Raw genomic sequence first — 26,812 nt, 5'->3', positions numbered from 1 at the left:
CCAAGCATGGGTCGTGAAAGTTGAACCATTGGTAGAGTTGAAAGAATTTTAACTCGACAACGTCAACCCCAATAGGGTCAACGGCTTTTTACGTGTTTCATATTTATGTGAACATCCCGAGCTGGAGTGTTCAGTTCAATTTGTGTGTCAACCTTGGTTATATGTATGACAGCCGGCAATAAAGAAAAAAAAAAACAGGATGGCCGAGTGGGGGGCGCACTTCCGGCTTCGCTAGCGAACGGACGTGTGCATCATGGGCTCCGTAGGAGCGGTTACAGCAGCCCAAATGGGTCGCGGAAACAGGTTTTCTTGCTCAGGTGACCAAGGTTACGAAGTTATTTTGCCCCGGCTTCCAACAGGTCGTATTGTATGTAATACTCCTTTTTGCACGCCGATGTGAGAGCGAGACCATACAAGGTCGAGAATTTTCGCGACGCACTGGCTCAGTTGGGACTGCTCCCCGAGGTTATCGCCTTGGGGGCGTACCAAATGAATCACGTTTGGCCATTACGTTCAAGAGTGACGATGGAATGAAGCAGCTGCTGTCTTGCCGTGAACTAGCCGTGAAAGACCGTCGGTGCATTGTTGTTGAGCCTGGTGACCAGGATGTTAGAATGAAAATCCACTGGATTTTATACAACGTTCCCGATGAAGATGTGCGGACCGCCCTGGCTCCCTACGGCACAGTCACAGAAATTGCCAAGGAACGCTGGCGCGTACAAGGCGTGCTGGACAAAGGCTCCTCAACACGGTCAGTGTCCTTGAAGTTGAAGCCTGGTGTGACAATTGATGATTTGCCGCACCAGCTGCGCATTGCTGGAGAACAGGTTCTCATAGTCATTTCCGGCAGAGCTCCACTTTGCCTGAGGTGCCATACCACAGGACATGTCCGACGAGAGTGCAATGTTCCTCGTTGTACGCTATGCCGCCGCTTCGGACATCTTGAAACTGAATGTGTGAAGACCTATGCAAATGTCACAGGGTCTATAACAAGGCAAGACGCCTCGGAGCTCGTCATGGACGAGGTTGAAGCCGAGGAAGCTGCGAGTACCGAATCGAGCAAACCGCAGTCAAATGCCAAGGATACGGATGACACTGGGGGCGGGGCAGTAAAGTGTAGTGAAGACCGCGCCTCTGAGCCTGCCAGGCAGGTGCAGCGGAGACTGGTGGGGCATCAGATCGGGAAGGCAGCCATGGCACTATAAGCATGAGAGAAAATGCCGCAGTTACCGAAGGAGGTATGGACTACGACCAATCATCCACGAACGTGGCACCAACAAAGAGGACCCATGACAAGGCCTGTGTTGAAGATTCGTGTCCTTCTACCCCAAGCGCCGACGAACCACCTCTCAAAACACCAGGACAGCGTCGGGCGACGCTTCGCCCGAAGCCCAACATCCCGCCGGACAGAAAGCCGGCGACGACTACACCGACGTAGGAAAAATGGCTCGCCCCGAATTGACTCAAGGACGAGGGGAGACTCACGACGGGTCTGCCAGCGAGTGTGTGCTGACGTTCAGTCAGTACACGCCGGACGACCCGCACACCTCTCGAGTGGACTCGAAATTTCGTAAGCGAGAACGTTTCCTGTATTCCTCATCTGTGTATAATACGGTAGAAGGTGAACACCGAGCGGTTAGGTTATCTTGTGTTTCTCAACGAAATGGCAGCTCAACCTGAAGCAACACTTCGATTTGCTAATTTGCTATGCTTAATGTAAGAGGCCTTGCAGCGAGGCGACGTCAGTATCAACTGAGTCGCCTCATGCTGGACAACGATTTGGACGTGATAGCAGTGCAAGAGACTAAGATCGAAAGTGAAGCTCAGACAAACCGCATGGTCGAACCATTTAGAAATCGGTACAGTGTATGTGTATGCCATTCTGTTGGTACATCGGGAGGGTGTGCTATCTTCATCCGCAATTCTTTAGGTATTGTTGAAGAATCTGTTGTAGTGTGTAATACTGGACGTTTTGTTATGTGCGATTTTTCATATCTTGATTTACAGTGGCGCGTACTGTGTGTGTATGCCGCAAATAAGGAAAATGAGCGCAAAGCATTCTTTAAAAATATTGAACCTTATTTGAACTCTACCAGATATACGATCCTTCTTGGGGATTTCAATTGCGTGTGTATGCCCGAGGACAGAGCTACTAACGCGATCATTCGGGATCAAAGTTCGCTGCTTTTGAGCTCAATCGTCCAAGAGCACAATCTCGAAGACGTTGGGAGTGCTATGTCAGAAGGAATCCGTCCTCAATTCACGCACTTCCAACAAGCCAGCCACGCACGACTCGACAGAGCTTATGTGTCGGCTATCAATGATTAGTGAATACTTGGTTAAAAGCATCGCATTCAGCGACCATTGCATGGTGATGTTTACAGTAGGAACTAAGCCCAAGAGGTCTAATTTCAACTGGAACCTTTGGAAACTAAATGTAAAGCTGCTTAGTGATGAAAGTTTCGCGCGTACAGTACAAGAAAAACTTGATAGTTTGTTTATGGGCGACAATAGGGACGTTTTAGAGAAATGGGAGCGTTTCAAAGAAATAAAAATGAGCGCAATCGAAAGAGCGTGTGCACTACGACATAACGAGAAAACGGAGGAAAAAGAACTTCAAAGCCAATTAAATTCATTTCTGCGGCTAGAAAACGCACAGCCAGGCCAGTTTGCATCAGAAATAAAAGAAACAAAAAATAGACTAGAATTGATAGATAAAGAAAAATACAAAGGTGCTATCATACGCGCACGCGCAGAGCGGTTGTGGCTAGGTGAGTCGCCAACAAAGCGGTCCCTATGTGACGAAAAACGATACGCCGTCAAGAATGAGATTAAAGAGATAGTCTACGAGGGAAAAATAACTCGCGATTTCAAGACTATTCAGCACGCGTTTGTTGAATATTATGAAGAACTGCTGGGTCACGAGGCAAACTTGCAAGAAGGCTTTGAGTCAGAATTTTTGTCGCTGTTGCCAATACTAGGGGATGAAGTTAAGCTTAACCTAGAGGCACCCATTAGCGTTATTGAAATCGAGCGTGCTATTGACGAGTTGAGCTCTGGAAAGGCACCGGGACCAGACGGGCTTGGCGCAGCTTTCTACAAAGCCTTCAAGAGTGATATGGCGTATGTGTTGCACCGAATAATTCAAGAAATGTATGAAACCCACATGATGCCTCCGTCTTTCCGAAAAACCCACATTGTTCTCATACCGAAGAGTGACGATCCCACCAGGCGACAATCAGTAAAAGCTTATAGGCCCATAAGTCTCACAAATGTAGACTATAAAATTTTCATGAAGGTTTTAGGACGAAGATTGCAGAATGTAATAAAGTCTATTGTTGGCCCGCACCAAACGTGCGGAATATAAGGTCGAACGATACATACAAACATTCATGTAGCACGTAGTATTCTAGAATGCTGTGATTTATTTGAGAAACCTGTAGCCATGTTGCAATTAGACATGGAAAAAGCCTTTGACCGCGTTAGTCACCATATCTTGTTTTCTATCCTTGAACATGTGAATGTTGGCCGCGTTCTTTTTGATGGTGTTAAAATGGCATATGCTGGTTGTACGGCAAACATCATTATTAATAAGCAACTCAGTGAAAGCATTACTGTTCGTTCTTCAGTTAGACAAGGATGCCCTTTGTCGCCGTTGTTGTTTGCCCTGTATCTCGAACCATTCTGTCTAAAAATTCTGTCAAATGAGAATTTGCATGGCTTTGCGATATTGTCCACTGAAGTTAAAATCCTTTCTTACGCGGATGACATTGCAATCTTCTGCGCAGATAAAGATAGCGTAACAGAAGTAGTGAAAGAGGCGACTAATTTTTCAAAGTCTCAGGAAGCGTGATAAACTGGGAAAAGTGCTTCGGCTTTTGGCATGGTAGCTGGGAATCCGCGCCTATCATGCACGAAGGCTTTCAGTGGGCAATGTCACCTGTTAAATATTTGGGAGTTACGCTAAACGATTATAAAGAACCAGCAAAGTACTGGGAAGCAGAAATTGAACTTGCGCGTGAAAATACGCGCAAATGGGGTGGCCGAGATTTTTCTATTTTTACTAGAGCCACAGTATGCAACCTGTTTCTAGTGGCCAAAGTTTGGTACGTGCTTCAGGTATTGTGTATGTCACGAACAAGTGTCCAGCGATTGCACCGAGTGTTTGCCGTGTTTATTTGGGGGTCGAGTTGGGAGAGGACAAGCCGCACAAATCTTTTTCGATCTGTGAAAAGCGGCGGCCTGGGTTTGACTCATTTGTTCGTTAGGCAACTTGTGTCGAGATTTATGTTTCTTCGGGACCAAAAAGACACTTTCTTGCGGACAGTAATGCAACTGTTGCTGGGTAAGGCACTGTCAGACTTCGTTGTATCATCCAACCCTGGTAGACACATGAGGGTCAGAGGTTTTCTCTGGGAGGTTGTTCGAGCTTTTAAATTTTTGAAAGTTCGCTTTTCAGTGCAGTACCTTACTGAAGTATCGAGGAAAGAACTTTACAAAGCACTCATTGATACTGTGTTGCCTGTTCCTGTCTACCGGGCCATGTAAAGTGTAGGTCAAGGTAAAAATGTGCTGAAAAGAGTAAAGAGGATGCCTGTGCGGGCCTCGGTTAAAACATTCTTTTTTCAGTTGCACAGTGGCACTCTACCAGTGAAGCCCTGGCTTCAAGAGAAGGGTATTTTTGTTCCATGGTCCGTAAATTGCCTAATTTGTAGAACACCGGAGACGATAGATCACATGTTCCTTCACTGTACAGACTCGGTATTTCATTGGGACATCTTACAACGAACGGTTAAAAAGTTGCTCCCGATATCGCCATACGGAATACGATTTCTACCTCTAGAGAGTGGGGACGACATACCATATGACATGTTCATGCTTCTCAGCCTACACAGTATTTGGAGAAATCGAATGGCTTTCAGGCATGCAGACGTGACTGTACTCCCCGTCAGGGAGTACTTTATCGAAAGCATGTCTTATATAAGAGATGTGCTTAGGGCCCAAAATGAGCCCCCCGAGTGGTTGTCAGTAATGGACGACCTTGTACAGCTTAAACGCTTTTAATCCTGTGGCGTGAGCGAGGCAGATTTCCGCTCGCGCCTTTTACTTCTCAAGTGATGTAGATGCTGTACAGATGTTTTTGTTTTGTGTTATATTCCAATGTGGTAATAAAGAAAAAAAAAAGGATGGCCGAGTGGTCTAAGGCGCCAGACTCAAGGTTTATTACTTTGCTCGCTATGCGAACTAACCGAGGCTTCTGGTCCACGGATGTGGGCATGGGTTCGAATCCCACTTCCGACACATTTATTTTTGCCGTATTTAGAGAATGCAGTGTAGTGCAGCAACTAAAATTTGGCTAGAAGAGTGTCAGGATGGCCGAGCGGGATTCCACTTCCGGCCACCGAGCGTGACGGACGTGTTATCATTAGCTCCGGTGGAACGGTATCAGCGGCCCGAGAGGGCCGCGGAAACAGGTTTTTTGCTGGTGATGCCCAAGATTATCAAGTAGTGCCGCAATTGCCAACAGGTGCGTGCGTTTTGAATACCGTCTTTCTTCACGGCGATTTGAAAGCCAGGCCTTTTTGTGTGGAAGATTTTCCCGACACGCTGGTCCGTCTCGGAATGCTCCTTGAGGTGCTAGCTTTGGAGGCGTTCCAGATGAACCATGTGTGGACGGTCACCTTTAACAGCTCAGAAGCGACAAGAAAAATTTTGGAAGCTAGCGAGGTTCAATTGAAAGGAAAACAGTGCCTTGTCATCGACCCGGCTAACCAGGGCCCGCTTGCACAAAACAATCTTAAGACGGTCTTGGCTAAGTCCAGACCTAACTGGGGTCTAAAGAATAGGCCACTAGCATGGCCGCTTAAGACTGGAGTCAAGACTGGGCTTCAGTCCTGACTTGAATAAGTCGCTTGTATGATTACGACTCTAGTGCTCTCTTGGTTAAGACACAAGGACGCCAGGTGTCTAAGTAGAGAAATTAGGAAAATACAGGGATGCGCTGGCGCTGTCCCTGCTGTAAGACGTACACATTCCGTCAATTTTGCGTTGTGTAAAATCCGTGCCATTGCTTTTTGCGGCTTAAGATTGTGTTACGAGGAAAAATGCCCCAAGTGGCTGTTGAGGCCGTTCTGAGAAGCTACTCTGGTGAACATGAACCCGAAGCGTTCGACGTTCGGAACACGAGCCGTCTTAAATAAGCTTGGTCTTTCTAAAGACACCATTTAAGTCTGGACTTAGCTGGGACTTTATCGTGCAAGCCGGCCCAGGATGTTCGGCTGAAGCTCTGCTGGGTGCTTCATAACGTCCCTGACAAAGATGTTCATGTGGTACTAGCCCCATACGGCAAAGTAACTGACCTGTCTCGGGAGTGCTGGCGCGTTCAGGGTATGGCAGACAAAGGTTCCTCTACCCGCACTGTAGGCCTCAAGTTAAAGCCCGGTGTGACACTGGAGGACTTGCCTCACCAAATACGCATTTCTGAAAGTACGGCACTACTAGTCGCACCGGGGCGCCCGCCGTTATGTCTGAGAAGCAATAGCCGAGGGCACATCAGGAGGGAGTGTAAAGTGCCTCGCTGTGCCATGTGCAAGCGATACGGCTGTGAAGAAGCTATGTGCTCTAGGTCGTATGCCAATGTAGCAGGTATCAGAGCAGGCAACGAAGTCCAGGCAGAACATCTCATGGACCAAGTGGACGCAGATGAAGCAGCTGGTGGAGGGAACGTGCCACCTACTGCAGACAAAGAGGCCGCGCTTGCTCCCGAAACAGAAGGACCAGTTAACGCGCAAACAAAGAGTATATCGGAAGCTTCTCCTGCGACGGAAAACGCTGCGGACGAGAATGGTGAAAATAGGAGCGAAGCTACTTGTGCATCGCCTGGGAAAACTCAGGAAAGTGAAGACGTCGTGATGTCAACGATGCCTACAGCAACGAAACGACTTCACGCCGACAGCAGCAACGATGTGCACGGCAAAGGAAGCGAAGCCACCGAGGAGCCACCAGTGAAAGCTACCAATGACTCGAATCCTAGAGCGAGTTCCGAACCTTTCGCACTCCCTTTACGCAGACGACATCACTCTATGGACGACTAGAGGGAGTGACGGCGACATAGAGCAGACGCTGCAAGCGGGAGCTGACATTGTCTCAGAGCGGGCGGAGGCGATATGCCTGTCCTGCTCTCCGACAAAGTCGGAGCTCTTGGTCATGCGTTACAAACCGAGAGGATCGGCCAGAACAACTCCTATCCCTATAGAGATCTACGTAAACAACACCTTAGTCCCCGAAGTCCAAACGATTCGATTATTAGGCATGCACCTTCAAAGCAATGGCAAAAACACAGCGACAATCAACAAACTGACGGCATGCGTAAACCAGACGAACCGTCTTATTCGACGCATCGCCAACAAGCATGCGGGAATGAAGGAGGCGGACCTCAGGCGACTGGTTCAGGCCTTCGTGCTGAGCCGCTTCATCTACTCCCTTCCGTACCTAAAACTTTCTAAAGCAGAAAAGGAAAAGATCAACTGCTTAATAAGACAAACGTACAAGGCAGCCCTACATCTGCCGAGATTCACACCAACCACGAAACTCTTGAAAATTGGCATCCATAACACGCTCGAAGAGCTAATCGAAGCGCACATGATCGGCCAATACGAGAGGTTGTCCAGCACACCTACAGGGAGACACATTCTCCGGGAACTAAAACTATGTTTCGAAACAACTAAAACGAACGAAAGATCCGTACCCCGCGATATATTCAAGCACCCCGTAAGCACCCGATCCCAAAAAATATAGTACTACAAGGAAAGAAGACAGGCCAGAGTCAAATCTCTTCACAAGAATTATGAAAACTGCGAGGAGGCAGTCTACGTAGATGCGGCCGAACATGAAGAGCGGGACGCCTTCGCGGTCGCCATCGTAGATCAAAAATTTAAACACCTCTCCGCCGCTACCGTCCTCGGCAGACGCGCGGAAGAAGCGGAGGAATCCACGATAACAATTGCAATCACCAATACTGCCTGTGGAATTATTTTCAGCGACTCAAAAAACGGCCGTGCGCAACTTTGGAAAAGGCAAAATTCATGAAACGGCATATAGAATCCTAAAAAATCACATTTCTCTCCCCCCCAGATTAATATTATCTGGGTCCCTGCGCACTCGTCCCACCCGGGGAACGAAGCGGCCCACAATATAGCCCGAGGATTCGTCAACCGGGCAGTGGACCAATCGTGCCTGCGAGGGGGGAAGGAACGCATGATAACATACCAAGAAATCACCATGTATTACAGGAATAGCAGACTAGAATACACAGCCCCGGATAAATCCCTCAGTAAAATCCAGCAAGTGACGTGGAGGCAGCTCCAATCGTATACCTTCCCTAACCCTTTCACTATCACTGGTCAACCCAGGTCTGTACACCCCCGAATGCACGCCAAAAAGGCCGATTTAGCTCATATCTTACACATGTGCCCTGAGCTCCAACCCAAAGCCGAATGGCTATTATCTAACCCACTACAATGGGAGGCTGCGGTGACCAGCTACGAACCTGTGGTACAACTGCGGGCGGTGAGCTGGGCTTTGGAAGTCGCCGAAAGACACGGTCTGACAGCCACATCACGAAGCCAACGGAAAGAAGCCCATTGATCATTTGACATATGTCTTTATTTTTTTTCTCTCTCTCTCTTTACGGAAATAAAGTTTTCAACACCACCACCACCTGCCCAACCGAAGGCCGTCCTTGAGAGTAGCACCCAAAATTTCGCCCGAGCCGAGACCCGATCGGAAACCGTCGGTGATGCCACCGACGTGATCCCCAGCCAAGTGAGTGTTGGAGCCGCCAACGAGGGTACGATGGCTAAGGCAGGGACAGCTTCTCGCGGCGATTTAAAAAACGCCGTGCCTAAGAACTGTAGGATGCAAAAGACTGTGCAAGAGGGAGAAAATGAGGTTTCGATCGGGGGCTCCAAAGTCGAAGGTAACACCATGCGGTTCGGGAGCTCCTTGAGAAAAAAATTGCAGTGAACAAAGAAAAAAGTTTGCATGTGGCCACACTGAACGTGCGCGGCTTGTCCACTCGGAGAAGGCAATATCAACTAAGTCTGCTTTTCATGGAAAACAACCTCGACGTGATTGCTATTCAAGAGACAAAAGTGGAAAGTGAGGAAGCAACAAACCGCATGGTGGAACCTTTCAGTGCACATTATAATGTGTGCATTTCGCACGCTACTGGCACAGCGGGTGGCTGTGGCCTTTTTGTTAAGAAGTTCTTGGAAGCAACCATTGAAAGTGTTTATACTTGTGGCAGTGGCCGTCTAATAGTTTGTGACTTTATACTGCAAAGTAACAAGTTTAGAGTCATTTGTTTATACGCTCCAAATAAGGAGGGTGAACGCAAAATGTTCTTCGAGTCAGTTGAGCGCCACCTAAACACAGATGAAATGATCATCGTAATGATGGGTGATTTTAATTGTGTGTGTCGATCCGAAGACCGAACTAGGCAGGCGCCTGTTCGAGATGCGAGTTCGTTGTTTTTGAACGAGCTGGTTGACGACCGCGGACTAGAAGATGTAGGGTTATTTATGTCGAATCCAACATCACAATGGTTTACCCATCACCAGCGAGGCTGCCTCGCCAGACTAGATCGAATTTATGTATCTGCAACAGTAGTACCTGTGTGCACCGGGTATGGTGTTAAAAACGTTTCTTTCAGTGACCACAGCTTTGTCATGGTGATGCTGTGTCCAAGAAAACCGCCCAAATTCAACTGGGATCTGTGGAAATTCAACGTACAGATTCCCGATGATGAATAATTTGTTAAAAAAAAATCAAAGAAAAATTGTCGACTTGCTTATTCGTAGGCAGGAAAGCTACAGTGAGGCATGGGAACTGTTTAAACAAGAGGCGAAAATGATTGCGATCGAAAGTGCCGGTGTAATGAGTAAAAACAAAAGGAAGAAAGAAATCCAACTGCATACTAAGTTGGATTTTTATTTAAGCGCCGAAGCATCCTCGCCAGGCCGATTCAGTAAGGAAATCAAGGAAGTAAAGAGCGAATTATAAATAATCGACGTAGACAGATACAGGGGAGCGGTAATCCGTGCGCGCGCAGAAACTCTGTACATGGGTGAAGCTCCAACAAAACGGTCCTTATCAGACGAAATAAGTTATCGTACGCGCAACGAAATAAGAGCGATAACGTTAGGGGACAAGGTTGTGCGAGATAACCAGGCGATACAACGCGCTTTTGTGGATTATTACTGTGAATTACTTGGTCGGGAGAAACAACTGGAAGAAGAGTTTGAAACGCAATTCTTAAAGCTCGTGCCGCAAATAGAAGATGAGATGAAAGCAAGTTTGGAAGCGCCAATTACCGTTACAGAAGTAGTGTGTGCAATAGACGAATTAAACTCAGGCAAAGCGCCGGGACCTTACGGGTTCGGTGTCGAGTTTTATAAAGCGTTTAAAGACGAGTTCGCTATAGTCCTACACCACGTAATAGAAGAAGCATACAACATAAAGCAATTGCCTCCGTCGTTTAGGCACAGTCATATGGTGCTGTTTCCCAAATCGGACGATCCTACTACGCTGTTGTCAGTACGAGCATACCGGCCGATAACGCTTGCAAATACAGACTATAAGATCTTTGCAAAAATATTAGGCAAAAGACTACAACGCGTAATACAGAGGTTGGTAGGGACACACCAAACGTGTGGTATCAGGGGGCGTTCTATCCAAACAAACATCCACATGACTACAACTATCCTAGTGTGTTGTGGTGCGTACTGTGAGATGGTAGCAATGATACTTTTAGACTTAGAGAAAGCGTTGGATAAAGTAGCTCACAAAATCCTGTTCAGTATCTTGCAACATGTGAACGTCGGGAAGGTACTAATAGAAGGAATTAAGTTATGCTATACTAACATGTTCACCAGGATTGTAGTCAACAAGGCATTAACCACTCCATTTCAAGTAAAATCATCTGTTAAGCAAGGGTGTCCCTTGTCGCCTTTAGTATTTGCCTTGTTTTTGGAGCCCTTTTGTTTAAGCATTATAACCAACAATGCTATCACCGGTTATTGATTTTCCTCAAGTGAAGTTAAGCTTTTAGCATACGCGGACGACATAGTTGTATTCTGCACTGATGAGACCAGTATCACTAACGCGGTAAGCGCAGCAACAAAGTTCTGCAGGATGACGGGAAGCAGCATTAACTGGGAAAAATCTATAGGAATCTGGCATGGGGAATGGGGCCCCACGCGAGTACGTTTTGAAAACATGAAATGGTCACGCTCGCCAATGAAGTACCTCCGTGTGCCCCTACTACACTAAAAAGAACCCTCGGAATATTGGAAACTGGAAGCAGAGCAGCTCAAGGAAAAACCCGCGAAATTTGGTGGGCGGGACCTATCCATCTTCGCGAGGTCAACTGTTTGTAACCTGTTTCTTGTAGCAAGAATTTGGTATGTTTTCAAGTCATGTGTGCTTCGAGAGGGAGCATACAAAAGCTACATAGGGTGTTCGCAGTATTTATATGGAGGTTGACATGGGAGCGCACAAGCCGCACGAACCTTTTTTGTACAGTAAAAGGGGGCGGACAGGGTTTAGCTCACTTGTTCTTGAAACAAGTGGTTTCTAGGTTTCTGTTCGTGCGATACCAAGGGGATGCTTTTTTAAGGACTGTGATTCAAACTCGATTGTGTGATCATATGCCATCTTTTGTTGTGTCTTCAACTCGAGTTAAGGGATCAAGTGTGCGCGGATTTCTTTGAGAGGTTATTGGGTCCTTTCAATTTCTCGAAGCACGATTTTCAGTAAAATACCTGGGTGACGTAACCCGAAGGCAATTGTACAAGGATGTTGTTCATGTATGCATGCCACAGCCAATGTATCGCTTGATGTATTCAAAAGGTAAAGGTAAAGATGTATTGAAGAGAGTAAAGCGGATGCCAGTTCGACCTTCGGTAAAAAGTTTCTTTCTTCAAGTACACTCTGCAACTCTACCAGTGAAACCATGGCTCGAGCAGAAAGGTATTTTTGTTCCGTGGACAGTAAACTGCTTCCATTGTAGAAGACCAGAGACAATTGATCATATTTTTCTTGAGTGTTCTGATGCTGTTTTTCTGTGGGACATACTACAACGCACTTTAAAAAAGGACTTACCGCTAACACCATATGGCATCCGCTTTCTCCCTACATCAAACGATGGAGGGGTGCCGCATGATATAATAATGGTACTATGCATGCTCGGCATATGGCGCACTCGGATGGCGGTACATCACGCAGATCTAAACCCCAGGCCCACCAGAGAGTACTTTATGGAAAGTGTACTGTACATTTGTGAAGTATGTAAATCGAGCACAGACCAACCAGAATGGTTGCCGGTGTTAGATGACCTTGCTAACTTGAAGCGTTTTTAAACACATGTGCTAGCCAAAGGCTGACAAGCGCTTTTAATTATGATTGTGTGTATATGTAAATCTGTATTGTATTGGCCGCAGATTAGGCAAAAAAAAAGAAAAAAGGGATAGCCGAGTGGATTCTACCTCCGGGCGCCGAAGCGAACGGACGTTTAATCATGTGCTCCGTCGGAGCGGTATCAGCGGCCCAGTCTGGCCGCGGAAACAGGTTTTTGTCTGCCGTCGATGAAGATTACCAGATCGTACTGCCAACTTTGCCGACAGGAAGAATTATGTTGAACACAATTTTTATGCACGCAGACCCAGCGGTTAAACCGTATCGCGTCGGGGACTTCAGAGATACTTTGGTTCATCTTGGTGCGCTCCCTGAAGTGCTTGCTTTGGGGCGTATCAGATGAACCATGTCTGGGCCGTTACGCTCAAGAGTGCCGAGGCAACGAGGAAACTACTGGCGGCTACTGATGTCAAGGTGAAGAACCGGCCGTGTCTACTGATTGACCCGAATAACCAGGATGTGCGCCTGAAGATCCACTGGATTTTGCATGGCGTTAGTGACGACGATGTCCGTGCTGCCTTGCTGCCGTACGCAACAGTGACTGACGTGTCCAAAGAGCGTTGGAGAGCCTTTGGTGTCGCAGACAAAGGGTCCACTACGAGAACAGTGGCCCTCAAGTTGAAAAATAGAATTTCAAGAGAGGACATTCCGCACCAGCTCAAGATAGCAGGTGAGCCCGCACTTCTTGTTGTTCCGGGAAGGGCGCCGCTCTGTTTGAGGTGCAAGGCCACAGGTCATATTAGGCAGGATTGTAAAGTGCCTAAATGCAGCCTTTGTCGTCGCTTCGGCCACACGGATGAGCAGTGTGTCAAAACATACGCCAGTGCAACAGGGCCTGCAAGAACCGACGACTTCTCAGAACACCTCATGGACGAGGTGGACGTCGCGGAAGTCACCGGTGCGGAAGATAGTGAGGGGACAAAGGACTCAAAGGAGGGAACAAACCAGCCCCCTCAACTCGAGGGAAATTCTGAGCGACAAGAAGCCCTGCAACATGAAAAGAGCGCTGCGGGCGAGGCCACCGAAGCAAGTGTTGCTGCTATAGGTGCCAGTGGTAAGTCGACGTCAACGTCTTCAAAGGAACAGGCGCCGATGTACACGCGCGAAAGTACAAGTACTAGTGCGACTACGAAACGCAGGCGCGACGTAACCGACACAGCGGGCGCCCCCGACAAGACCGATCAAGAGGAACCGCCCCACAAAGCGGCCCCTCTACGTCCCATCTTTCAAGCCAAAGCCCACTATTCCGCCTGACCGGAACCCACCAGGGATGCAGCCTTCGCCATGAAGGAGCCCCGAGTTCGTGGCTGCTCGGGCCGCTTCTGGGACTCAAGGATTCCTGATGCGGCCCGGAGCGGCGACAAATGCAGCGTCGCTCTGTTTCAACGCCACCAGCATGAACCAGTGATGCCACCTTGGAGCATTGTTTTTCGGTCATGCCAGCCTGTACTGCACAGTTTGTCCGCTCCTGACCCCAATGTACCAGGTAAGATCGTGCGGCTCGTTTGATTCATTTTCAGCATGGCGGTTGAACCAGAAGTAGCTCTACGTGTAGCCTCGCTTAATGTGCGAGGGTTGTCAGCCAGGCGAAAACAGTACCAAGTCAGCCGTCTATTGTTAGGTAACGATATAGACATAATGGCGGTACAAGAAACATAAGTGGAGAGCGATGAGCAAACGAGCCGCATGGTCGAGCCCTTCTCTGCTCGCTATAATATTTGCGTGTGCCATGCGGTTGGTACCTCGGGTGGCTGTACGCTGTTCTTGCGCAATTCTTTGGGCATTTTAGTAGAAGCAGTGACTGTGAGTGATAATGGCCGTTTCGTTGTCTGCGATTTCTCTTTGACGGGTGTACAGTGGCGTGTCATGTGCGTGTATGCTCCTAACAGAGAGGATGATCGGCGTAGTTTCTTTGAGCGAATCGGTGTCTACTTGAAATGTTCAAAGAGCATCATTCTACTCGGCGATTTCAACTGTGTCTGCTATGCCGAGGACAGGTCAGACAAGAGGTCGGTGCGAGACAGAAGTGCTCTCCTACTAAGCACGTTAATGCAAGAATGCGAAATGAAATATGTTGGTCATGTTTTGGCTTGTAGCTCTTCACACTTTACGCACTTCCAGCGTGCAAGTCACGCCAGGCTGGATCGTGCCTATGTCTCTTTGGCTCTGCTACCAAGGTGTTCGGATTATAAAGTTAAACATGTTTCTTTCAGCGACCATAGCTTAGTGGCCTTTACTATCGGCACAAAGAAAAAAAAGCTCGAAATTTTGCTGGGACCTATGGAAATTTAACGTTAAGCTCCTTGATGATGAAGTTTTTGTAAATGAGGTTAAAATGAAGATACAGCGATTGCTTGAAAGTGAGCCGTCTAAATCTATCGCGGCGTGGGAAATATTCAAGCAAGAAATTAAAATAGGCGCTATAGAGGAGCACCGTCCTGAGACAGGAAGAAAGGAAGAAAGAAAAAGAACTGCAGTGCGAGTTAAGTTTCGTTTTAAGCTTGGAAAATCTGCAGCCCGGAAAATATACCGCACAGATCAGAAAACTGAAAGCGCAGTTAGAATGTGCAGATAAAGAAAAATACATGGGAGCAATAGTACGAGCCTGGGCGGAAAGGTTGCTCATGGGTGAAGCGCCGACGAAACGCTCGATAAGTGATGAAAAGCGATACGCGAAACGAAACGAAATAAGACAGATAAGATATGGAGATACGGTTACTATTGACGGCGAGGAAATAAAAATGGCCTTTTTTGAGCACTATCGCAACCTGATAGGGCGCCAACGGCCAGTGGAAGAAGGTTTCGAACAAGAATTTCTTGCATTAATCCCAGCATTGGACCCAACTGTTACAGCAGGTCTGGAAGCGCCAATAACTGTAAATGAGATTGAAAAAGCTATTGAGGAACTAAGCTATGGGAAAACACCTGGTCCAGACGGTGTTGGTGCAGCATTGTACAAGTTGTTTAAGAGCGAAATCGCAACCGCCTTGCACCGAGTGATTTTGCAGGCGTATGAAGAAAACTGCATCCCTCCGTCCTTTCGTCAAACACACGTTGTACTGGTTCCAAAAAGTGACGATCCTTTAAAGCTCTTATCTGTAACATCATATCGTCCAATCAGTCTGACTAACGTTGACTATAAAATTTTTATGAAGGTTCTTGTGAGTAGGTTACAGAAGGTCATTAAGGAAATAGTAGGGCATCATCAGACGTGTGGTATTAAAGGCCGAACAATAAGTGTAAACATTCATGTAGCTAGAAACATTCTGGAGTGTTGTGACGCTTGGGGTGACCACGTTGCAATGCTCCAGATAGACCTTGAGAAATCCTTCGACCTTGTTGATCATGGCATACTTTTTCAAATACTAGAACATATTAAAGTTGGATCTATTTTATTAGATGGAATAAAAATGGCTTACAACGAATGTTATACTAAGGTTGTTGTAAACAAGCAACTAACGAAAAATATTCCAGTGATGTCATCAGTTAGACAAGGCTGCGCACTATCGCCCTTGCTATTTGCGATTTACCTCGAACCCTTTTGCCAAAAGATAATTCACTGTGAACGTATACACGGATTCAGACTGATGGCTAGCGAAGTTAAAATTTTGGCGTACACCGATGACATTGCTGTCTTTTGTCAAGACAAGGAAAGTATTAGTCAAACAGTGCACTTAGCAAATAACTTTTGTCAGATGTCGGGTAGTTCAATAAACTGGGACAAATGTATGGGCTTTTGGCATGGCAGTTGGGATTCCACTCCTGAATCCATCGAAAACATAAAATTCTCGACACTACAAGTGAAATATCTAGGGGTCCCACTTGAACATTACAAAGACGCAAATGATTATTGGGCGCAAGAGACTGAACGTTCTCGGGAGAAAACACTAGGGTGGGGCGGAAGAGAGCTCTCCATGTTCGCCCGTTCAACTGTGTGTAATTTGTTTATTGTTGCTAAAGTTTTGGTATGTTCTTCAAGTGTTGTGCATATCGCGAGTCAGTATTCAAAAGCTACACAGAGTTTTTGCTGTTTTTTTTGTGGGGTTCAGTGTGGGAAAGAACAAGTCGTACCAATCTCTTCCGTCCGGTTAGAGAAGGGGGACTCGGTCTTACTCACTTGTTTCTGAGACAGATTGTGTCTCGCTTTATGTTTCTGCGTACACAGAGCCATCCATTATTGCGCACTGTGATACAGGTGCGTCTCTGGCACGAGTTACCAGGATTTGTTGTGTCTTCTTCTGAATTAAGGCGAACAAGTATTCGTGGGTTTTTGCGTGAAGTCGTACTGAGTTTCCGAATGTTAAATGTTAGATTTTCCAAAGAATACCTGTCTTCAATAACAAAGAAACAATTGTACAAAGATTTACTAGATGTAATGCTTCCGGTCCCAATGTATCGCACCATATACGGTGCAGGTCCAGGAATGAACGTCCTGAAAAGGGTGAAGAAAATGCCGTGCGCTCGTCAACAAAGACATTTTTTTTTCTACTACACAGCGGAACACTGCCGGTTAAACCGTGGCTGGAGGATAAGGGAATATTTGTCCCTTGGTCAGTGAACTGTATAATCTGTCGAAAGCCTGAAACCGTTGAGCATATTTTTCTTGAATGTTGGGACGCGATATTCCTTTGGGATATTCTCCAGCGCACGCTCAAAAAGCAGCTTCCAATTTCCCCTCGGGGTATCCGCTTCCTCCCGGCAGCTGATGAAGGGGGGTTACCCCTCGATATGATTATTCTACTGGGCCTGCACAGTCTATGGAAGACCCGTATGGCTGTGAGAAATGCTGATGAACATGTCCGTCCTGCGCGAGAGTACTTTATGGAAAATGTGGTCTACATCAAACAAGTGTTGAAAAGCCGAGGTGATCCACCAGAATGGCTACCGGAAATGGACAAGCTAGTCAACTTGAAGCCCTTTTAAGCGACGTACTGTCCAAGAAGGCTGGACGTCTTTTATAAACCATTGTACTGTGGTAGTGTTACATATGTATTTATCTTGTCCAGGCAATAAAGAAAAAAAATAAACGAGACTTCTGGTCCACGAATGTGGGCGTGGGTTCGAATCCCACTTCTGACACATTTTTTTCCTTCGTATATTTCGAGCTTGCAGTATGGTGCTTCACTTGAAATCTCTCTGGTGCCAGTGTCAGAATGGCCGAGTGGTCGACTTCCGGCCACCGAGCGTGACGGACGTGTTCATCATGGGCTCCCAAGGAGCGGATTCAGCGGCCCAGCTGGGCCGTGGTATCAGGAGTACGGAAAGGCCTGCCAAGGATTATGAACTGGTTCTGCCGCATCTGCCTACAGGTTCGAGTGTTTTACATACTGTTTTTTTGCATGGCGACATAAAAGCCAGGCCGTACCGGGTGGAGCACTTTCGAGACTCCCTCGCTCGTCTTTCACTGCTGCCGGAAGTGGTTGCCCTCGGGGCATATCAGATGAATCATGTGTGGGCTGTAACGTTTAAAGGGGAAGAGGCGAAAGCGAAGATTTTGCAAGCCGAAGCTTTTGAAGTGAAGGAGCACCGATGCGTGGTCATTGACCCCTGCAACCAAGGCATCAGGCTAAAACTTTTCTGGCTGCTTCACGGCGTGCACGACGATGATGTGCGAGCGGCGTTGGCGGCTTTTGGAAAAGTCACCGAAATATCAAGAGAAAAGTGGAAGGTGCAAGGGTGTGTCGACAAGGCTTCAACGACACGAACGGTCACGCTGAAGCTAAAAGTGGGCGTGACCATTGAGGACCTGCCGCATCAGCTTCGGGTCGCCGAGGACGTCGCACTCGTCCACGTGCCAGGCAGAGCCCCGCTTTGCCTCCGGTGCCGGGGGAAAGGACATATACGGCGTGATTGTCGTGTGCCGCGCTGCGGGCTGTGTCGTCGCTACGGCCATGACGAGTCCCAGTGTGTGCGCACGTATGCCAACGTTGCAGGCCCCGTGCCGAGTGAAGTGGCAGGCGAGCACTTGATGGACGCAGTGGACGCCGAGGAAGCGAGCAGTGGAATCACTGAGGAGGCAGAACAGAACGAACAGTCCTCTGAGAAGACCCCTGCCCCTAAAGAACACTGTGAATCAGATTTGATAGTTCCGTTATCGAATGTCGCTGGGACCGAGACACCCACGAAAGAAAACGGCAATGCCAGTGGTGCAAGCCCAGCTTCGTCTACGCAACACAGTGAGGAACAGGGAGACACTGAAGCTGAGATACCAGCTGCTTCTACCTTGCCTGTGAAGCGGGTGCATGAAGACAGTGTCAACGAGGAATCAACCCAAGGAGGAGCGGAAAGCGGACAGCCTCCACTGAAGGCGGCCCCCCTTCGCCGGGCGTCCTTCAAGCCAAGGCCAAACGTTCCCCCAGACCGGAGAACTGTGTCACCTTTGCCTCCGCCATAGCGGGGGTACCCTTTCCGGTCGAGACGTTGCAAGCCCGGTCCATGATCGGGAGCAGCGCTTGGAACGACGGACGGACTCGCCAAAAAGGAAGAATGGTCATCACGTGCAACAGATCAACCGCAATGCTGTCTTTCTGCAAAAGCGATGTGAGTGATATATGTTTCGCGATTTATAATTTCTTGAGATGGCGACCAATTTAACCACTAGCTTACGCGTAGCCACGCTAAATGTGAGGGGGCTGTCAACGCGTCGGAGACAACTGCAGCTGAACCGCATTCTGCTGGAAAATGAAATTGATGTGCTAGCAGTTCAAGAGAGCAAAATGGAAAGCGAACAAACAGATAAAATGGCTGAAATATATCGTTCCAGATATAGTGTTTGCGTTTGTCATGCGGTTGGAAGATCGGGGGATGTGTCATTTTCATTCGAAATTGTATACAGTGCGTACAGTCTGTGTTCTCGTGTGAGAGTGGTCGGCTTTTGATATGTGATTTCAGTTTTTCTGGATTGGACTGGAGAGTGATCTGTGTTTATGCGCCTACTAGAACGTCTGAGCGCGAAGAGTTTTTTCACTATATGAAATCCTTCCTAATACATGAGAGGCGTGTTCTCCTGCTTGGAGACTTCAACTGTGTCTGTAGACCGGAAGATAGAACAACAGACCGTGTCCTTCGTGACAAAAGTGCAGAGTTACTTATTGACATTGTTAATGAGGCAGAGCTTGAAGATGCTGGCTGTATACTGACGCATGAAGGTCAAGCATTGTTCACGCACTTTCAAGGTAGCTGTCATGCAAGGTTGGACCGAATATATGTTCCTATTGATTGTGTGCCCTTGTGCTCGGAATATCAAACACTTCCCATGAGCTTTAGTGACCATTCCCTCGTAATGATTACTCTAGGCATGAAAAGTAAGGCAACAAAGTTCAATTGGGAGCTATGGAAATTTAATGAAAAGCTGCTGCTGGATGAAGAGTTTACCACTAAAGTGAAAGAATATATTACGCATCTGTTGCAAAATGACTCTAATTTTATACAAGCATGGGAGCAGTTTAAGTGCGATATAAAGATAGCTGCTATTGACCGAGCATGCACTCTCCGACGTAAAGAAAGAGAACAAGAAAAAGAACTTCGTAGCACACTTGAATACATGCTTAGCATGGAGAGCGTTAAGCCTGGCTTGTTCGCCCAAGATATAAAAAAGATAAAAACCAAACTTGAGGTGATAGACGAAGAGAAGTATCGCGGTGCGGTGATAAGGGCACGCAGCGAAAAATTGTGGCTCGGAGAGACGCCCACGAAAAGGGCACTTAGTGATGAAAAACGGTACGCAGTGTCAAAAGAGATAAAAGAAATCTGCTATCAGAACGTAGTTACCTCGGAAAAGAAAACGATTGAACGGGCGTTTGTAGAATTTTACAGGGAATTGTTTAGCCTGAAAACACCGGACATCGAACGCTTCAGAAAAGACTTTCTGTCGCTGATGCCAAGAGTGGAAGACGAAGTTGCGCAGACACTTGAAGCAAGTATTACTTCCGAGGAAAATGAGGCCGTTATCGGGGAATTAAATTCCAATAAGTCACCCGGACCAGATGGTCTTGGTGCTGCCATATACAAGGCCTTTCCAACTGAAATGGCTGTTTTACTGGAAAGAGTAATTAGTGAATGCTACGAAAAGAACGTACCTCCTCCGTCTTTTCGAATGTCACACGTTGTACTAATCCCGAAAACAGATGACCCAGTTAAGCTTCAGTCTGTAGCGTCTTACCGTCCTATAAGTCTAACGAATGTTGACTATAAAATTTACATGAAAGTATTAGGGCGAAGACTCCAAAGTGTAATTACTTCTCTTGTAGGCCCACATCAGACATGCGGTATAAAAGGAAGGACCATTTTTACTAACATACACGCAGCAAGGAGTGTACTCGAATGTTGTGACGCGATGCATGACCACGTAGCCATGATGCAATTAGACCTCCACAAAGCATTTGATAAAGTGGTACATGAAATTTTGTTCTCTGTTTTAGAGTATGTCAATGCTGGTTCCATGATTACAAATGGCGTGAAAATGGTTTACGAGTGCTGTTCAGCGAGACTGGTCGTGAATAAGCATTTAACCGATCGTATACCTGTCCAGTCGTCAGTAAGGCAGGGCTGTCCTCTGTCTCCCCTTTTGTTTGCGCTTTATCTGGAGCCTTTCTGTTTAAGATTACTTGCAAGGCCAAACATACGCGGTTATAGATTTTTTCAAAGTGAAGTTCGGGTTTTGGCATACGCGGACGATATTGCGGTTTTTTGTACTGACCATGAGAGCGTGCAAGAAGTTGTAAAAGAAGCCACTGCTTTTTGCACTGCAAGTGGAAGTGAAATTAGTTGGGCAAAGTGTTTAGGATTTTGGCACGGAAACTGGCAATACGCGCCTGAACTGTTCTCCAGTATGCAATGGACAACAACGCCAGGCAATTACCTTGGTGTGCCACTAAAGCATTACCGTGAAAGCAAGGAATGTTGGGCCGGGGAAGTTGAGCAAGTGAAAACCCAAACAAACAAATGGGGAGGACATAACTTTTCTATGTTCGCAAGAGCTACCGTTTGCAATATGTTCCTAGTTGCAAAAATTTTTTACATGCTGCAAGTGTTATCTATGTCAAGAATCTCTGTTCAAAAACTGCATAGGGTATTTGCCACGTTTGTGTGGGCTTCAACATGGGAGCGTACCAGTCGATGCAATCTTTTTCATACGGTGCATAACGGTGGACTGGGATTGTCCCATTTATACTTAAAGCAGATTGTAACCAGGTTCTTTTTTTTGCGCGAACAAAGCGATGTTTTTCTTAGAACGGTAATCCAAGTGCGATTGCGTGATTCACTGCCGGAATATGTAGTTTCGACTATGTCTACAGGGACAATGGCTCTAAGTGCTTTTCTTCGCGAAGTTGTCGCGTCCTTCCAAATAGTGAAGGCGAGATTTTCAAATGAGTATACGTGTACTGTTACGCGAAAACGGCTGTACAAAGATTTATTGGAAACCTTTTTACCTGTGCCTCTTTATCGCGCTGTATATGCTTTGGGTCCGGAGCGGGACGTGTTGAAGAGAGTGAAAAGAATGCCCATCAGATCGTCCGCTAAATCTTTCTTTTTTCAATTGCATACCGGCACTCTTCCGGTGAAGCCATGGCTGGAAAGCAAAGGCCTTTTCGTGCCTTGGTCTGCTGACTGTTTAATTTGCAAAAAGCTGGAAACCATAGAGCATATTTTCCTTGATTGTCACGATGCGGTTTTTTTGTGGGACGTGCTGCAGCGCACTATTAAAAAGGACTTACCAATAACGCCGTTTGGCATACGCTACCTTCCATGCGCCCAGCCAGGAGAAGTGCCCAGTGATTTATTGATGGTCTTGTGTATGCACAGCATATGGAGAACGCGGATGGATGTTCGGCATGAGCATGTTGTCGTACACCCAGCCCATCAATACTTTGTTGAAAGTGTAATGTACACGCGTGATGTTTTCGGAGGGCAATCTGAACCCCCGGATTGGCTGCCAGTCTTGGACAAGCTCATGTCACCTAATCCATTTTATCACGAGAAACCTGTAAGAAAGTGACTTGTGTTTTTAATTCCATGCGACTTTTCATCGTTATTTGTAGTTGCCAAGTCGGTAATAAAGAAAAAAAAAAAAAGTCAGGATGGCCGAGTGGTCTAAGGCGCCAGACTCAAGGTTAAATGCCTTGCCTATTAGTATGTGGGCTAAACGAGACTTCTGGTCCACGAATGTGGGCGTGGGTTCGAATCCCACTTCTGACACATTTTTTTTCTTAGTATATTTCGAGCATGCAGTATGGTGCTTCACTTGAAATCTCAGGTGGCAGTGTCAGGATGGCCGAGTGGTCTAAGGCGCCTGACTCAAGGTTAAATGCCTTGCCTACTAGTATGTGGGCTAAACGAGACTTCTGGTTCACGAATGCGGGCGTGGGTTCGAATCTCACTGCCTACACACTTTTTTCCTTCGTATATTTCGAGCTTGCAGTATGGTGCTTCACTTGAAATCTCTCTGGTGCCAGTGTCAGGATGGCCGAGTGGTCTAAGGCGCAAGACTCAAGGTTAAATGCCTTGCCTGCTAGTATGTGGGCTAAACGAGACTTCTGGTCCACGAATGTGGGCGTGGGTTCGAATACCACTTCTGACATTTCGAGCTTGCAGTATGGTCATCATCATCATCATCATCAGCCTGATTATACCCACTGCAGGGCGAAGGCCTCTCCCATATTTCTCCACTTAACCCGGTTCTGTGCTAGCTGCATCCACTTGACCCCTGCGAACTTCTTAATCTCATCCGCCCACCTAACTTTCTGCCTCCCCCTGCTACGCTTTCCTTCCCTTGGAATCCAGTTTGTTACTCTCAGCGACCATCGGTTATCCTCTCTTCGCACTACATGTCCTGCCCATGTCCATTTCTTCTTCTTAATTTCCACTAGAATGTCATTAACTTGAGTTATTTCTCTGACCCACTCTGCACGCTTTCTATCTCTTAACGTTACCCCTACCATTTTTCGTTCCATAGCCCTCTGGGTTGTCCTCAACTTAAGTAGAACTCTCTTGGTTAGCCTCCACGTTTCAGCCCCATAGGTGAGTACAGGCAAGATGCAACTGTTGTACACTTTCCTCTTGAGCGATACCGGTAAGCTGCTAGTCATAATCTGCGAGTGCTTGCCAAATGCGCTCCATCCCAATCTTATTCTTCTTGATATTTCCTTTTCATGGTCTGGATCTGCGGTTACTACCTGTCCTAAGTAGACATATTCGCCTACTATTTCCAGTATTTCGCTACCTGATGTAAACTGCTGTTCCTTCCCGAGGCTGTTGAACATTACCTTAGTCTTCTGCATATTGATTTTCAAGCCTACCATTCTACTTTTTCTGTCTAGGTCATCAATCATTATTTGCAGTTCATCCCCCGAGTTGCTTAGCAAGGCAATGTCATCAGCAAATCGCAGTATGGTGCTTCACTTGAAATCTCTATGGTGCCAGTGTCAGGATGACCGAGTGGTCTAAGGCGCCAGACTCAAGGTTAAATGCCTTGCCTACTAGCATGTGGGCTAAACGAGACTTCTGGTCCACGAATGTGGGCGTGGGTTCGAATCCAACTTCTGACACATTTTTTTCCTTCGTATATTTCGAGCTTGCAGTATGGTGCTTCACTTGAAATCTATGGTGGCAGTGTCAGGATGGCCGAGGATTCTGCTTCCGGCCACGCCAGTGAACGGACGCAGGATGCAGGGCTCCTCAGGAGCGGCTTCAGCGGCCATGTCAGGCCGCGGAAACGAGGGTTTTGCATCTGACAAGGAATATCAGGTTATCCTGCCAAGTCTGCCAACCGGGCGAGTTGTTTTGAATTCTATTTTTCTGCACGCTGACATAAGGGCCCGCCCATACAGGGTGGAAGACTTTCGCGATGCGCTAGCCGGAATGTCGCTGCTCCCAGACGTTATCGCTCTGGGGGCGTATCGAATGAGCCATGTATGGGCAGTAACTTTCAAGGATGCGGAAGGTGTGAAGAAGATTTTGAATGCAGGCGAGCTGAAGGTTAAAGAGCATCGGTGCCTTGTTATTGACCCGGTGAACCAATGCGTGCGTATGAAATTGCACTGGCTTCTTCATGGCGTGACTGACGAAGACGTGAGGCTAGCTTTTGCGCCATACGGAACAGTCAGTGATGTCACGAGAGAGCGATGGCGCGTTCAAGGTGTCGCCGATAAAGGCTCAACTACGAGGTTGGTGTCCCTCAAGCTCAAGCCAGGGATAAAGCTTGACGACCTTCCACACCAAGTCATTGTTGCAGGCGAGTTGGCACTTGTGGTTGTATCGGGACGACCACCACTCTGCCTCCGGTGCCATTCTACTGGTCACATCCGACGGCAGTGTAAAGTACCGCGTTGCGGTCCATGCCGAAGGTATGGACATGGAGAGACCCAATGCACCCGCACATATGCCAGCGCTGCAGGCCCCGTGAGCAGAATCGATACGTCCGATCTGCTCATGGACGAGGTTGAATCTGAAGAGGCAGCAAAAAATGTAACTGATGTGGAAGAAACACAGTCAGCTGCTTCAGGATCTGAGCAGAAGACGACCCCTGAAGTGGACAATTCAACCGAGACTCAGCAGACGGTAGCTTCTGCCAACAAAACAACTTCAACAGAAGGAAAGGACAGGCCACTTGCTGAAGATTCATCACACGAGATGCATCAGCAAGGTGAAACCATGGACGTCGCGGAAGATGCAACCGGTAGTCTAGCGGGAAAGCGTCCACGGGATGCAACAAGCGACGCATCGGGGACGCCAGGAAGCAGCATTGGAGATGAACCGCCACCAAAAGCGGCTTCGACCAGACGGCCGAGTTTTAAGCCGCGCCCCAACATCCCGCCTGATACACGGTCAGCGGGAAAACCGCCACCGTAACTATCGTGAATCTGTGCATTGTTGCTGGCTGCGTTGGAAGATGCTGAGGGGACTTTGTGAAGACAGTTTCTGGCTACTGTCTGGTGCGACTATGTGTCTGCATTATGAAGAGCATATGCAACTAAGTTGAGTAAGCCTTTTTTGTTTGTTTGTTTTTTACAGCAAAGGCCGTCACCATACGTTCAAATATTCAAACTAAATCATGGATCCTAGCAATAAGATAGTGCTACGTATTGCCACATTAAACGTAAGAGGACTGGGAGCAAGAAAAAAACAGTACCAGCTTAAAAGACTTTTCTTGGAAAAAGAACTTGACCTAATAGCTGTCCAAGAAACAAAGATCGAAAGTGTTGAGCAAACAGATCGTATGGTGGCGCCCTTTCAGACCCGCTACAACGTATGTGTTTGCCATGCTCTTGGTACATCAGGGGGTTGCGTTCTTTTTATTCGCAACGACATAACAGTTGTCCCTGAATCTGTCGTCATTTGTGAAAATGGGCGTTTTCTTGTCGTAGATTTTTTCTTCCATGCGTGCAACTGGCGAGCAGTTTGTGTTTATGCGCCAAACGTTGAGGCTGACCGCGCAGTGTTTTTTGATAATCTTTATCAGTATCTTTCATGCGACAAGAAAGTAATCCTGTTAGGAGACTTTAACTGTGTCTGTAGCGTTGCTGATCGTTTAAAAAAGCTGCCTCTTAGGGACAAGAGTGCGTTAGCGCTTAATCAGATTGTACAAGAATGCAATTTGGAAGATGCGGGGGCAGCTCTAACGGATGGTATGCGTCCACTATTTACGCATTTTCAGAATGAAAGTCATGCAAGACTTGACAGAATATATGTTTCTCTAGAGCTTTTGCCGCTGTGTACTAAATATGAGGTCGTACCTGTACAGTTTAGTGATCATTGCCTAGTAATTGCAACTGTCGGAACAAGGAAGGAAAAACCGAAATTTAGCTGGGATCTATGGAAGCAGAATGACAAGCTTTTAGAAGACGAAGAATTTATTAACTACGTAGATGAACAAATAAAATATATTATTCAGGCTAATTCGGCAAACGCTGTTGCCGAATGGGATGAATTCAAGCAGCGCGTAAAAATAAAAGCTATTGAGAGAAGCTGCATCAATAAGTTCAAGCGCAACAATGAAGAAAAGCAATTACATGAACGTCTTGAATTTCTTTTGGCCATTGAAAGCGACAAGCCAGGAAGCTGTTCGAAGGAAATGAGAGAAGTAAAGAGCCGCTTGCAACAGATTGACACGAACGAGTACAAAGCGGCGGTGATAAGAGCGCGAGCTCAAAAGCTGTGGGCAGGCGAAACGCCAACAAAACGCGCCTTATCGGACGAGAAAAGGTACGCGTGCCGGAAAGAAATTAAACAGATACGATACCAAGGCGAGGTAATTTCAGACAGTAAAATCATAGAGCAAGCTTTTGTTGAATATTTCAGCGAGTTGTTAGGCCGTGAAAGTGATGTCCAAGACGGGTTT

General features: G+C 47.1%; 2 protein-coding genes, 1 non-coding gene and 2 pseudogenes across 3 annotated transcripts; all 5 read left to right on the top strand.

Annotated features, from left to right (window-relative positions):
- The first annotated feature begins 218 nt into the window (after positions 1-218).
- On the top strand, positions 219-1,216 carry LOC146193731 (uncharacterized; annotated as a pseudogene).
- Positions 1,217-1,345: 129 nt separating this feature from the next.
- Positions 1,346-5,401, top strand: LOC146193730 (uncharacterized; annotated as a pseudogene).
- Positions 5,402-12,728: 7,327 nt separating this feature from the next.
- On the top strand, positions 12,729-18,336 carry LOC146193729 (uncharacterized). The gene has a single exon (XM_084602811.1). It carries the CDS (start codon positions 12,814-12,816, stop codon positions 13,726-13,728), a length of 915 nt encoding a protein of 304 aa, XP_084458937.1. The 5' UTR covers positions 12,729-12,813; the 3' UTR covers positions 13,729-18,336.
- A 4,211-nt stretch (positions 18,337-22,547) lies between these two features.
- On the top strand, positions 22,548-22,671 carry TRNAL-CAA (transfer RNA leucine (anticodon CAA)). Its single transcript has 2 exons — positions 22,548-22,585; positions 22,626-22,671. It is a non-coding gene; the product is annotated as a tRNA-Leu (tRNA).
- Positions 22,672-24,171: 1,500 nt separating this feature from the next.
- On the top strand, positions 24,172-25,402 carry LOC146193727 (uncharacterized). Its single transcript, XM_084600592.1, has one exon. It carries the CDS (start codon positions 24,172-24,174, stop codon positions 25,321-25,323), a length of 1,152 nt encoding a protein of 383 aa, XP_084456718.1. The 3' UTR covers positions 25,324-25,402.
- The last annotated feature ends 1,410 nt before the right edge of the window (positions 25,403-26,812 follow it).

Source organism: Amblyomma maculatum, chromosome 4 (genome assembly GCF_055883805.1).
Source record: "Amblyomma maculatum isolate TAMU_Amacu chromosome 4, ASM5588380v1, whole genome shotgun sequence".
NCBI lineage: Eukaryota > Metazoa > Arthropoda > Arachnida > Ixodida > Ixodidae > Amblyomma > Amblyomma maculatum.
The sequence above is the reverse complement of the archived record's forward strand: the minus strand, read 5'-3'. Positions and strand labels throughout refer to the sequence as shown.